Source organism: Oryzias latipes, chromosome 14, assembly GCF_002234675.1.
Source record: "Oryzias latipes chromosome 14, ASM223467v1".
Lineage (NCBI taxonomy): Eukaryota > Metazoa > Chordata > Actinopteri > Beloniformes > Adrianichthyidae > Oryzias > Oryzias latipes.
In genome coordinates this window covers 22755972-22770636 of record NC_019872.2, presented here as the reverse complement: position 1 = coordinate 22770636, position 14665 = coordinate 22755972, and the positions used below count along the sequence as shown (strand labels likewise).

The 14665-nt window shown below is 40.9% G+C and overlaps 1 protein-coding gene across 1 annotated transcript; it reads right to left on the bottom strand.

The window, feature by feature from the left end:
- Window positions 1–851: 851 nt before the first annotated feature.
- On the bottom strand, window positions 852–13324 carry mogat2 (monoacylglycerol O-acyltransferase 2). The gene is made up of 6 exons (XM_023962786.1): window positions 13076–13324; window positions 9477–9655; window positions 3586–3790; window positions 2268–2442; window positions 1816–2015; window positions 852–1261 (listed from the first exon to the last, which is right to left on the bottom strand). Exons 1-6 carry the CDS (start codon window positions 13167–13169, stop codon window positions 1107–1109), a joined length of 1008 nt encoding a protein of 335 aa, XP_023818554.1. The 5' UTR covers window positions 13170–13324; the 3' UTR covers window positions 852–1106.
- Window positions 13325–14665: the final 1341 nt, after the last annotated feature.

The window sequence follows — 14665 nt, the reverse complement described above, 5'->3', positions numbered from 1 at the left end:
GTTTTCTTTATAGTTTTAGCTGCAGAATCCAACTTTACCCCCTGATACTGTTTCATAAAGTGCAAAATGTGAAGCTGCAGATGCAAGAATAGAATTTAATACTGTCTAATCATGTTGTAAAAACGTATTATAGAATCAGCAGCATCTACAGAGAAGATGATATGAAATCTCTTTAGGTCACAGGTTTTAAACCATGTCTGCAAACATGTCCTGGTTGCAAAATAAACAACCTTCCACTGATAAAAAAAAAAAAAAGTTCAGATTGGTTTATGCTGACTGTGCTTTTGAAGTATCTTTAAAAATAGTCTACACCTCAACTAAGACCAAGTAAGCAACGCATCAGAAAATATGTTGTCAATGTCATGATTTCCTTGTGGTTTTAATTGCTTAACTTTATTCATTGAGCTGAACCCTGCAGCAGACTAGCAACCTGTTTAGGGTGGACCCCACCTTAGTCTAGTCACCCCGCAAAATGTACCAGATGGATGGATGGATGGATAGACAGATGGATGGATGCATTCTGGTGGCATTCATGCCTTCAGAGGGATGGAGAGTTCCGAAATGTTGGAAGAACGTGATCACTGCAGGCTCTATGTCAGAGCTTTTGATAAAGCTGGGAAGTCAGTGAGACATCAGCTTGCTGAGTAAATCTGACAGGTTTTCGTAAAAATCACAGAGTCACAGCATCTCAAATGTTCAAATCAATGGGCGGAGCCTCCCAAATGTGTGTGCTTGTTTGTCTTATCTATTTCCAGAAGTTCAGAAACAAAAAATATAGTTAAAGAGGACGAATTGGTTAAAATTCGTCCTCTTTAAAAATAATTGAAAAATAAACAGAATCAGTGAACAAGGGATTTTGAGTTTTTTAATTTTCATTTTCAGCTAATATTTGGATTTTTTTTTCTATTGCTAGCTGCATTATAAAACAGACCCGTTTGACAGTAATTACTTGTAAAATTAATTTGTATTTTATTCAGATTATAAAGTTCTCGCAGCACAAACTGAGATGTCAAAAGCCCCAAAGAGCCTAGAAACATTTGAACTTGCAATAGCAGAACTTTTACAAATAAATATTAACAAATACATTTATTTTCTGTCACTCCAGATTACACAAAGTTCAGGTGTGTGTCCTTGTCCACGCCAAAGTTGCCTTTGTGTTCCTCAAACAACTCGCTGAGTTCATCCATGTACAGCTGATGGAGGGCATCAAGTTCCTCAGGTGTGGGCTTCTGTTTTTTCTCCACCTTTATTGGCCGGCCAACTGCAGAAAAGGAGAGAACGCTGAGTTTCAGTCTTTTCACCTCCATGATCTGCTGCACTGATGAGTGATACTGTCCAATTAGAGTGTCCTAGTGTGTCATTACTGCTCAACTGCTACTAATTACAAAAACAAACGCCATTTTTCGCTTTAAGCCTTAGTCACATGGACCCCACCAATGTGAGATAGCTATAGCAGATAAGCATGGGCATGGGTGGTATATGTATAGCCCAAAAACGGTCTTAAAAATGTGCGTAGCTACCCATGCCTATCTCACATTGAATGCAGAAATCCAAAACGTGTTTACATTGACTTTTAATTGGAAGTGGTCACTTGAGTGGGCGTTTCCTGTCACCCACAGCATGCCAATAGAAACTAAAATCATTGTCTATATGGGCTCACCGAGTGGTCTAAGATCTTTATATTTATTTCCTCGATGCCCCATACAGGTTTACCCATTTTTCACCCGTATGCACTCATGAGGTGGACACAGCTCTGGAGCTTCTTTTGTTTGGAAGCCCTTCATGTTTTGTGGACGTGCCGACCTTCCTACATACCCACTGTCGTGATTGGTCGTCTGTAGGGGAGAAGACCAAAAGAGTACTGGAAAATTCCACGCGCGTGGAACAGTGGCAGGGAGATTCCCATGATCCTTTGCAGGTGTTCCTGTATCCATCGGAGCCAGGTTCCTCGCGGGTTTTCAACTTGATCATAAACTTCATTCTCTCCAAAGGAGAAGACAGGTACAAGATGAGCTCTGGAAGAGGTTTCATTTAAAAAAAAAAAAAAAGTATGGTAATTGAGAATGCCATTCTTTGAAATGATTGTGCAATCTATGCTCAAATTTTCCACGAATAGTTTCGATAAAATCCATCTTTTGAGAGGCCAAGCTGAAGGTTTGTGAAGCTTGTCATGAAATGAATGTCAGCGTTGTCTCAACAAACAGAACAACTTTTGAGAATCAGAAAGAGCAGAACACAGTCATCGCCCTCAGGCTCCGTCCTCTTACCCATGCTCCATGGCCATTTTGATGAATCCTTTCTTATTAGCTAAAAGCACGTTGAACGTCCCAGGATGAGCATCAAGAGCTTCTGGAGCTCCACCAACCGCAATGACGACAGCGTTCCCACCACGTTTTTGGCGAAGAGGATAGCTCGCACTTTCTTTGTCTGAAGGAATCAGTCCTGCAAAGTCGAAATCAGTATATATATATATATATATATATATATATATATATATATATATATATATATTATAAACTACAGTGAAGGACTTCTGCCTCCTTTACTCATATTGTAGACCTCACAGGTAATAGCTGCTGCAGGAGTTATGTATGTCATAAACAACAGAAGTCAAATTAAGCTAAAGTTAACCAAAAGAAAACAAGTCTTTCGGTGGAAGGGACTACAATAACCATTATTGTAAGGAAAGAAAGGAAAAAAAAGAATCAGTTAACTTTGTAACGCATGTAAAAGTGAAACAAAAGTTGTCTTTTTAGTTTTTTTTCACTGTTTTTGAAGCAGAAATCCAATCTTAATCTACTATAAAGTGCAATGTCTCAAGTTACACTCACATCACCCTCAGCAACGCATGTTCAAGCAACATCTTCCAATGGAATAGCTGCATAAACGTACATAAATGCAATTTTTGGACTTCTGCGTTCCAAATTTTTGCGTTCACGCACAGCTACACAAGTATCTACAAACATTTTTGGACTCTTCACAAAATGCGTGACCAATGAACACACGTTGAAAGTTAAACCAGGTCGAACTTTAATCCAACCAGGGACTGGATGGCGTCTCTTTTTATTCACAGAAGTTCCAGCGGTTTGAAAATTGATCGTAGAAGAGAAATAATTAGTTGTAGTTTGTTCCCGATTGGAATTTGATGACACCAAGTTTTTCATTTATTAGAACAGAGCTGTGAAAGAAAAAGCCTGGGACAAGAGTCGCCAAATTTACACTGCTTTGACGTTTTACACCAAGCCGACAGTGGGAGGACACACGCATGTGAATAGTAGCAAAAGAAAAAGAATAAGAAGCCCCTTCTTGTTTTATCCAGTGTGAACACTGTGGGATAAACGTGCATTCAAGGATGAGTGTTCAAGGACTGAAGAACTCTTAATGAAACTTGTATAGGACTTATAAAGAATATAGTGTTGTGTTAGTCACACATTTTCTCTTATTGAGATTCTAATTATGTAACTACTTTTGGATAGAATAAAATATTCTGTGTGACTTGTGTGCTCTTAGTCATAGCTCAAGCCTCAAAAGTGTAGACTGTTTAAAAGGAATTCTTGTTGCATGCCCTTCAAAGTGTTTCCACACCTGCACACATGGCGTAGTCTCTGAAGAAAGGAGCTCTGAACCACAACGGCAGCATGAGCAGGTAGGTGGTGAGGCCCGGAAACAACTTCTGGAAGCCTGTGGCGTAGGTGCAGAAGTTGGTGAAGGCTCCTGCCACCAGCACACCGTGAGGATGAAAGCCCAGGATGTAGTTGTGTTTTGGGTCCAAATCAGCCGTCTTCACTAACTAGGAGAAGATAGAGAGCAGCAGCTGGATCGACCGTCTTCAGAAAAACTATTGGATGTTTCAGGACCTTCATGATACAAACAGACAAGAGGCCTAAAACTGGTCTCAGTGCACAATATGAGGGTTTTACAGGTAAAAATGGGCTTCTTTCTTGCAAGTCCCTTAACTGATTCTTAAATTAGTAGTTAGTCTGCCTACACTGGGGCAATTCTTGACAAAGTCACAGTCCCAAACTGTCTATCAAACAGTGTCCCCTCATAAAAGGGTCACAGCTATGCATTAACCAGAAGATGTTCTCTTATTCACCAAAACAGATCACGCTCTTGGGTTTGGTTTGATAATTACATTTGTTGATTTTGATAATGTTCTGTTTTGCAATGGTTTGAATAAAGAAACACTAAGAAATCTCATTTTAGGCTTAAGTTTTTTTATACGTGTCCTCCATCATGAGAAAAATGCATAAATAAAATATTAAAAACACCGAAAACTTTATTTTTAACTCCAAACTCTGAAGCTTAGTGTTTTCATGTTGCCAACGTCCAGTCAAGTTTCAGGGACTGTTCTTTATGTTCTATTTTGACTTTGTGAATTATTTTGTTGTCTCCATAGTAACATACTGTATTGTGTTAGGTTGTTTTGTTTTTTAACCAGGACCTCAGAAAAGAACAGCAACCACCTTGTTTGAAGCTAATTTGGAGATCCCAAATACACAAAAAAACAAGCGAAAAAAACAAAAAACTGAAACCTTTTAATTATTTTCATTGATGTCTTGATGCAAACACTGAACTTTACAAATTAAGAAGGAAGACACATCAGTTTCCACCGAAATGCTCTTTGCCTCAGAAACAAACTTGGTACATTATGGGGCAAAACTCTGCAAAGTATGACATTTACACTCATTGACCTGAGAATGAGTGAGAAAACGTTACTGCGCTGAAGGTCTGCTTTCTAAACGGGAGTTCAGTTCGAAACACGAGAACCTCAGGACCGTTTCCTTTGACACAACGACCAAATGAAGTAATCGATAGTTGAGTTTTCTGTCTCCATGCGGTCAGCTGCAGTCCAGACACGTGCCTTAATGCTGCATTTCAACATTGTGTGACTGCATGACACCCCCCCCCCCCCCCCCCCCCCCAGCCAATGGAAGGACACCAAATCAGCCTGACAGCAGTCAGCATTTTCTCTGATCCATGAGCGAACAGCTTCTGCAGATACACTTTGCTGCTACCGTTGACACTTGGTACATTCAAGTTAGAACCACGGGACTCTACTAAGAAATGTGTATAAATGTGTATCTTCTATGTGATTTTGACTATTTAACTGACACAAAAATTACTGATAAAGCATATATACACCCAGGCAGGCAAATACTTTGTTTACCCTGAAGGTTTAGACAAGCTTTCACTCTGTGACTCTTAGCGAAAAAAATTGAACATTTTCAGAATTCTGGCAACACAAGAAGCAAACTTTAAGGAAACCCCAGCAAGAATTCTGACACTTTCATTTGCCTTTTTCTCTCTGGTGTCCGTCAACTTCATCAGCCAGTTAATCGATAAAGTGCTGGTCACTGCCCTGCTGATGCAAACGAACTGCAATAAAAGCTGGAGCATGCCTTTACTTGCACCGAGCCTGTGACCTTTTTTTGGAGGATTTGTGGTTTTTCTGAGCTAAGGTTGCGCGTGACAGAGGGAATTTGGTGTTCCAGCAGGAACTCCTGAGCACCCGTTTACCTGCTGCTGTCTAAGGCTAACATTTTGAAATCTGCACTTTAGAAACGTTGAAATAAAATCCTTCTATTATATTTTATTCTTTGTGTTTATTTAGACAGCTAACATAGGTTTTTGGATGGGGACTAAAGTAAGGTGCTGGCTGTTGGGTCCCTCAGCAGTTTCTGCATTGATTTGACAGCTGCTCTCCCAACTCTGTAGTGGTTGCTGTTTTAGATGAAAACTTCATTAACTTTTGAGCATTTATACGCACTTTCAATCTCTGACATGATAGAAAATAATAATAATTGGTCTCAGCGAATAGCCAACCAAACCAAAAAAGAACCCAGACTGTGGGAGTGTTTGCTGTGAAGCTGTTTTGACATGGAGTCAGAGGGGCCTGAACTGCTGGTCTATAAGAGTCCAGAAGCAGATATATTGAACTGAACAGACCAGGCTCCAGTCCGTCTGTTTTCAAATCTGCGTCAAACAGGAAGTCACATTTTTGCCTTTTTTTTTTTTGAGGCCTTTGTCATGTCTTGTCTTGGTTTGTGATTTTGGTTTCATCAGGTGATTGGATTGGTTCCTGCACTGTTTCAGCTTAATTTTGGATTTCCTTGAGTTTGTTCTTTCGTTGGTTCATTCTCAACCTGCTTGCCTCTTCTCTGCATTTGTGAGTGCCCTCCTCAGAGAACAGATACTGAGCGTCCCACGGATGTATCTGAACGCCATCGTACATTCACTGATCAATCAGAAAGGCAGAAAAAAAAAGAGGAAACATTTGAACTGTGTGACTTAGTTTGTGGGCTAAAGGTCAAGCAAAATTACTTATTTGACATATGCTCAGACCATTGAGTGTATAAGATAGCTGGACAGAGTGACCCCTCCCCCCTGGCGTTCCAAACAGGAAGTAGCTGCTGATTTCAAGAAGCCAAAATCCCGCAGACTTCTATAAAGAAGTAAATAGCTGTTACTCATTCATTCCATTGGTCCGAATAACCATTCTTGCTCTGATGCCTTTTATTATTATTGTGTTTTTGATCATACTATTTTTTTTATGATTTGTGTTCTTTTTTGCAAGTTATTCAAGTTATTAACTGACAAATCAGATGCCCCAATAAAGGCATGTGATCTCACATCAAACATCTGTCAGTGTTTGATTGACAGATTCTCAGAGAGACATCAGACAACATCTTCAGGCCTCTTGGACTGGTACAGAAAGGTATTATATTAGTTACATCTTAATTCAATTTAGGAGATTTTGTTGATTTAAGCCTGCAAATCCTCAAAAAGGGACATGTAATTCACTAAATCCTCTATTAAAAAAACGTGAATCTGCGTCCGTTGTCATGTCTAATCCTATTATTTCTTTATTTGTATCAATGGGACATTCTCCTCATTCAAAATAGATCATGTGGGTTTTTTGATCAAGATTTTTTTGTTTGTCAACCTAAATAAGAGCATCAACACCGCTTAAGGCCAAAGGTAGTGATTTTCCTCTATTTTTTGACAATTTGGGAGCACATTTCCCTGCCCATTCATTGGTTTTTCTGTCACCATCCTGCAACAAAAACTCCCATGTTGTTTCATCAGAGTGTCCAGCTTTTTCTCTCACTTTGAGCTTTAAGTCACATTTGCACAGAGATGTGTTTCCATGCATATTTATCCTCTAAATGTTTAAACGCATAGGTTAAGGAGGGTTTTTGAGCATGCCACTGATGCTGTGAATAGACATTGTGGGAAAGGTCATGCCATCGAGGCTAATTAGGCTCACTGCTTCTCCTTCTGCATGCATGCATGGAGTCTTTGTAAAAGGCTTCATGTGGCTTAAAGTCAGATGGTGCAGGGTGTGATTTACTGCTGGAAGAGACTCCAGGGAAAGGATTATTTAACCATTAAAGTTTGTAAAGAGGATGCTCAGATCTTTACTGAACTTAGAAGTAAATTGTGACAATAAATCTGCCATGTCAGGACAGTAGAGCAATTTATTCTTGGAAAAAGTGCAAAATTACAAAGGGGAGTATTAGTTGCATGATTTTAGCACTTCTTTGCTTTTTCATCTTTTCTGGACCAATTAGTTTGTCAGTCAGTAAAGTGAACTTAGACTTACAAAAGCCATATTATTTTAGAGAGTCATGATTAAAATACTTTGCCCACAAGAGTCCGGGATAGGCTCCGGCAGCTCTGTGACCCCGAAAAGAGACTAAACGGGTTTAGAAGATGGATGCAGGAATGAATGAATGAATGAATGAATGAATGTTAAAATAAGGTCCAGTCTTGTTTTTTCTCTACAATTTCAGCTTTTTTACTTTTCGGATGCATTTTTATTTACACTTTGTGCAGAAAATATTTTGCTGCCATCATGTTATTGAACACACATGTTTGTTTTTGCGCTCAGTCTTATCAGCACAGTCCAAGGTCTGCCCCAGGACACACCGTTTATCCATGAATCTGGGAGATCTTGTCTGAGAAAGCTTTACACTTTGTAAAAACAATGCGATCATTTTAAGAATTGAAACAAGACAGACGCAACAGAACAAGATGGACTGAAGCTTGAGCTAAAACAGAGAGCCCTTTCTCTAATAAAGGAGTGATGGTGAGACACTACCTGCTAACGTCCAGAAGAGGGACACAGGAGACTGTGAGAGGAGCCCCAGTAATTAACACATGACTTTTCTTTATCTGAGTCTAGAGTTAACCTTTACAAATAAACCTCCCTTCTTCTTCAGGGTGAAATGGATTTTTCTGGCTTGGTGCTGAGATGCCAGCTCCTAGCTGGGATGCTACAGTGGAAACGTTTGTGTTGCAGATTTCATGAACTCTGAAATGTTTCTTGTCTGCAGCAGCACGTGGTGAGATCACTGAAACGCAGAATATCAATCGCTCTAAAACCGGCAGCAGATTCTGCGATTTGACCTTTCTGGGTTTTGCTTTTGTAAAACCACTTGAAGAAATTTGTTAACAGTTGTTATTATCGTTTTACCGTCTAATGCTTTAAAACACACAAAAGGAGCCATAAAGATAAAAAAAATCAAAATGTATTTCTCTTTAGAGCTCATAATGGCAGCTCATGCAAAACTTGTGTTGTCAGACACAAAAACATACAGTTTTACTTCTAACCATCTTGTTTGCCCTCATCCTGGACTTTTCATCTTTTAAAGATGACGCATGTCACCCGGAGAAGCCAAACAAATATTTTCAGTCAGGGTACAGAGATCAATCCCAGGCTGATGTTTAACATTTGACGAAAAGCTAAGAAAGAAATGTTTTCCTGAGTGTAAATTGCTTCTGTCTATTCAGTTATGTCCATAATAAAGATGCTTTTATCAGGTGTCATAAAGTCATTCAGAAAAGTTTTTGGTGGTGGGCGTGTTTTGAGTTCAGATCCTGAGAAGAGACTATTTTAACCACAAAAAAAAAAAAGTAGAAATGTTCTTTAATGCAGCTCATTGGCTGCCAAGAGCAGAGATAGAGTACCTCTGATTGTGAGAAGCTGGAGATGGGTGACTGGATCAAATGAATTGATGTAGTTCGATTTTTAGCCAACTAATCTGGACCTATGCACAGCAAGAAGATCCCCGGTTCAAGTCCCAGCTGGGGGACCTGAACCAGAACACCAATGGGGGACCTTTCTGTGTAGAGTTTGCATGTTCTCCCTGTGCATGCGTGGGTTTTCTTTTCCCACCATCCAAAAACATGATCCACAGGTAAAATGGTTTCTCTAAATTGTCCCTAGGTGTGAGTGTGGTTTGTGATTGTGGCCCTGTGACAGACTGGCGACATGTCACAGGAATGTCCCATGCCTTTGCCCACATGTGGCCGGGATAGGCTTTGGCAGTCCCGTGACCCCGAAAGCTACAAAACGCGTTTAGAAGATGGATGAATCATCTGGAACTCACATAGACTTGAAGGTTTCCTTTAGGAAGCCACTTGTTTGGACAGAAAACAGGCACAACAGCTTCAGAATCTCTTTCTCTCACCTTAATGGGGAAGTAATCCCTCATGTGCTTCCAAACTCTGAGGCCACATAAGAAGGGCACCCTGCGGCCTCCACGTGCGGGAGTGTCAAAGTCAATGTACCACCAGGTGGCGTACAGCACGCTGACCAGCCAGAAGCGGGTGAAGAGCAGGTAGATGAACAGGGAGATGCAGAGGGGTGCTGAGGAGAGACATTCACTTCAATACAACACTCGCTACATGAATGGATATGTCTGGTCATTTCCGGTTGATGTGTTGGAAGAAACTCCTAGTTTTGAAATAATAGCTAAATAAAATCTTTATTTCTGGTAGGTTTGACATCATTTAGGGTTGTTGAAAACATTCAGGACTTGGTGCTAAGGTGCTCAAAGTGGAGATAATGGAAGAGCATCAAGCTGTGGGAAGTGCTAGTTTCTCCACATGTTCTCATGCAGCCTCCAAAGCGGTGGTCTCCAGCCCTGCTCCTCGAGAGCAGCTGTCCTGCCTGAATGCCAGAATTCATCTGATTCGGGTTATCAGCAGCAAGAAGGAGAGTTTTGACTGGAAAACAAGCTGGGTGTTAGCTCTGGAGGAGCAGGGCTGGAGACCGCTGCTTTTGCCTCCACATGTCTCAGAGAGCTGATGGAGTCATAGGTGTCACCTATCAATTGTTATTTTAGTTATTGTTGATGCAAACCTCAGTTAAACCTTTAGAAAGTTCAGAAAAATAAACTCATTCGCACTCAAACTATAAATCAAACAACAAATATTTAATTGAAGCAAAAGAAAAAGTACAGGATTGCTGTTGTTGTCAACCGTCTAAGCAGTTTTCAGGAACCCAGAACATCTCCAAACCATTCTGCATCAGAGATCAGGGTGCTGCTTTTGGTCATCCTAAAAAGTCTAAAAACGTCCCTGTGGTTCAGCCCGTAAAGTTTCCCTGCAAGCTACATGTAGATTTAGTAACTTAGCAGAGAATTTAATACAAACCAAACAACAAATGAGGAACAAAATAAGCACACACAAAAACAGGTCAGGGTCATAGTTTAGCAAAGTGCTGTAAGAAAACTGTCTCAACACAGACTAAAAGAGTTTCTTTCTTCATGTGCCAAAGAAGTTGCAAAATGATTGAGTTCTCTGCGTTTTCTTGCAGATGACTGTATATGAGGCTCCTGAGATGAGAAGGTCATTCCACCACTAAGGGATCAGGGAGCTGAACAGTTTAGCTTCTGATCTTTTGCCATGTAGTTCAGGAGCCACTAGATGTCGCTCATTGGCAGAGTGTTGTGTGCATGCAGGGATAAAGGCTTGAGCAGCGTTCAGGTACAGAGGAGCTGTGGAGTTTGATGCTTTGTGGTTTAAATCTGAAGATGTTACAAGTCCATGCAAACACTTGAAGAGCAGAATCACATGAGTGATCTTTGTTTGATTAAAACGAAGCACGCAGTTGCATTTTGGATTATCTGCAGAGGCTGGGATGCTCATAAGAAGTGCCAAGAAATGACAAGCACCTGCACAGAAGTGCAAGTCAAACCCTGAGATAAGATCAGATTTTCTGAGTGTCGTCGGAGAAAATCTACACACACAAGAAAAATGGTAGAAATGCTTCCTTTGAAGCTCAGAACGTCTTCAGTGACGGCTCCAATATTTTAGTGAACTTTGTGGAGATGATTTTTGAAGATCCCAAGGTGAGGGGGAAGTTTTGCTGAACGGATGCACTGAAAGGAGAAACCAGAAGTTCTGACGATGTTTTTATTTCATATATGAGGAGATGTCAGAGAAAGACAGAGACACGAGCTGACACTGAGCTCATCCAGAGGAAAAGAAAGGATGAGCTGAGTGTCATCAGCATAACGTTGCTTCATGCCACAGTTATCCAGACAAAACCCAGCTTTACAAGGTTCCATCACCAAACCATCAATCTCCATCAAACTCTTTGCTCCTGCTTGGAGCTGCTAAACTCCTGGATGTTGACAAACGCCCTTCAGTCCAATAATGACAGACAGAAGTCTTTACTCTTGGAAACAAAGAGAAAAGATGGATAGGAACATAAGAGCCTATTTGTTAAAAGAACAAAGACCAAAGATCAAGCTGGTGTCACAGAGTTATAGGTGAGATTCAGCCTGATATTAAGACAAAAGCTACAGCTCATTCACCTTGTTCTGCTGAACAAGTAGAACGGATCACATCATAGATTTAAAAGTAGTCTACTGCTGCTAGATTAGAGATAACTCTGGTGTGGGGCCTAAACCACTTTTACTTGTGATCCACAAAACCAGCAGATCTGAGAGGTCAGTAGGAAAGAATCGGCTGGTGGAACCTGAAGTAAGAACTAAACACACTGAAGCTTCTGAGTATTTCTCTATTCAAATCATTATGAATCAGGAGCAGATGAGAAATTATGTTTGAAAAAGATCCTATTTATGTCACTCAAAAGGATTTGAACCAGGACCGTCTTGCTCTGAGGCGAGAGTGCTAACTACACCGGACGGGCCACCAGCTTCCTGCTCTGCTCCATTCTGATGCATCCATTTCTAGACAATTAGATCCATGCATGTCTTTGTTTTCCTAGTCTGAGCTGGAATCTGGATCCGAACTGTACGGCTGGATAACTCCAGTATTTTTAGTTGTATCTCTAACAGTAGGTTGGAGTCGTGAGGGGCTGTAAGCTAGCGGGAGAGTGTAAACAGAAAGCTCTCAGCAACAGAGTCCCGCCCACAACTCAGAGGGGAATTACTAATGAACTCCTGCTGCTCTGCAGAAGCTATGTCCTAGAAAACGACACAGGGTTTTTTTTGGCTTAAAATGACATCATCAAAAGAAAAGATCAAAAGGTGATCGGAGTCCGATAGCGAGAGCTTTAAAAGCTCTCGTTATAGTCAAGATTTGTCTCTTAGGACATGTATTTTTTCATACAGTTCATGAATGAGTGATCAGATCTCAAAATAATACTATGAAAAATCTGTATAAAAGTTAAATCTTAAGAATTGTTCTATTTAGAAGAATCATCTTTGAAGAAACCTGCAGTGAGGTCTGCAGCATGCGGGGGGCATCTGCAGCTCAGGGGGAACAACTGCCACCGGCTAACTGCAAACAGGTTGCTTGGATTTAGTCAAGTTACGTTATGCATGTGTGGGTCCCTGGGAAATGTGCTTCCTTTACAGCAATGATGAATAATCAAATTCTAACTTCTCCTGTGACATTTGCAAAGGCAATTCTTCCTGTCCACGTTTGAGATTTGATTAACACAGGTGGGAAAGAGAAGACTCTAAAACGGCATGTAGCCTAAAGTGATGGAGGTGCTGGCAGCTAAACCCACTGCAACTGTTTCTAAAAGTAGTGAAAAACCGTTCATGGAAAGTTCTGGCAGCTTGACATTCACAGCTTTTCCAACACATCCTTCAGAAGTGAACAGAAACAATGGCAAAGTTCCTTCATGAGCAGACAAACTTTAACATGTGAAACACTCTCCTGCTAACATTTTGGACATATTTGACTTCCCACTTGTACACTTCAAGAACATCAGCTGAACAAACATGTTTCAGCATGAGCTCAAAAGGATCATTCAAGCTGTACCTCTTGGGATGTGTCACTCAACCTGCGCTGAAGTCCTGGTACTTACCCAGACCAAGGAAGGAGAAGACCCACTGCAGGACCGCGGCGGTCTGCACCCTCCTGTGTAGGGGCACGTCCAAAGGTGCAAAATCAACCTTCATCTTTGTTTTGGTTTTTGAGAAGAACAGAGACAGTTTGGAGATCTGCAGCACTAGTCAACGTGAACGGTAAGGGAAGTGAGTCCAAAGTTCTTCCTTCTCACCTCTCCACCATCACCTTTCATGAACAATCTTATCAGGGTTGACTTCTCAGCCCATATCTGCCATAGCAGACTTTTGACCCTGCAGGAAAGCAGCTGCTTGCTTTGGGGCAGATACACACCAGCGGGAGAGGGGGGGGGGGGTGACTTCACGCTGCCTCTCCACTCTGACGCTTCCTACACCAAAGACATTGATGAGTGGGTTTGTGTAATATGCTGATTTCAGGTTGTACATACAGCTTCATGTTGAGCAATCCCAGCGATTTTCTAAAGGCCCCTCCCTGAGGGATGACGTTTATGACATAACATTGTTAGCACTGTTTATCATTGGTGTTTGCAGGTGAGAAGCTGCTGAGTTAGAACAGTCTATAAACCCATTCAAGAGCTCAACCACTGTTGAAAAAATAAATCAACATAGTGACTAAGCTGCTCTGGTCAAACCCTGCATCACCAGTTAACAAAAACCGGCCCTCGGGAGGATCGGATCTCAGTGTTCTGATTCTCATTTAGATTGACTCTTGCAAAGGCCGTTCATTCCTCTCAGCTTCTTCCCTTTGATCACTCCGTGAACTTTAGTCTGTTTGGGATTATCTCAGATCTCTGGTCTGATTGAAAAATGCCGTCTAAACGGTTTTTCTTGTCAGGTACATTGACGGAAAACGAGAACTGGACTGAGTGAGTGAGACGTCAGTCATACAAACTGTTTTTTTCTTTCAGCTCCAACCAAATGAAGTCAATTCTGTCAACATTTTTTGTGATACAGACGCCGCCATGTTGGAGCCAGTCGACGTCAGTAAGCAGTGGTTGGTACAAGAAGGTCTTAGTCAACGTTTCTATGGAAACCATTCTCTCTGATCAGGAATGAGCTTGTTGGAAGTCCACACACTTTCCCCTGGAAAGTGGGCTCAGAAGAATCTGTCAATCAAATGTTTTCAACGTTTTACGTGAGAACACCTTTACTGAGGCCTCTGATTGGCCAGCTTATAACTTGAATAACTTGCACTAACGATTATAAGGAACATGTTAAAAACAAAAGGGTATCGTAGCAAGAATGGTTATTATGACCAATAGAATGACTGAATAATAACTGCTTATTTCTCCATATAATTCTTAGGCTCTTGGAACCAACGGGTACTTCCTGTTTGGAACACCATGGGGAGGAGTCGCTAGGTCCAGTTCCCATATACAGTCATGTGTTGCTCCACACCCAACAACAAACAGACAAGAGAGGAACTGTAAATAAATAAAAGTATACAAGAATCGAAACGTCTTGTTAAAAACAAGTACGTTAATAAAACGTATTAAGCTTATTAACACCTAGGCTTGTGTGAGACATCTCTAATGCTAATAAATGTCTTACTAGAACCCTAAACATTAATAAAACTTCTTAATCTGTTA

Excerpts from the sequence above, each read along its gene's own strand:
- mogat2 (XM_023962786.1), bottom strand. The coding sequence starts at position 13,169 with ATGAAGGTTGATTTTGCACCTTTGGACGTGCCCCTACACAGGAGGGTG. Across the intron at positions 2,443-3,585 it reads AGACTACGCCATGTGTGCAG|GACTGATTCCTTCAGACAAA; the intron begins GTGTGGAAACAC and ends TCGACTTTGCAG. Across the intron at positions 2,016-2,267 it reads AAAATGGCCATGGAGCATGG|AGCTCATCTTGTACCTGTCT; the intron begins GTAAGAGGACGG and ends AACCTCTTCCAG.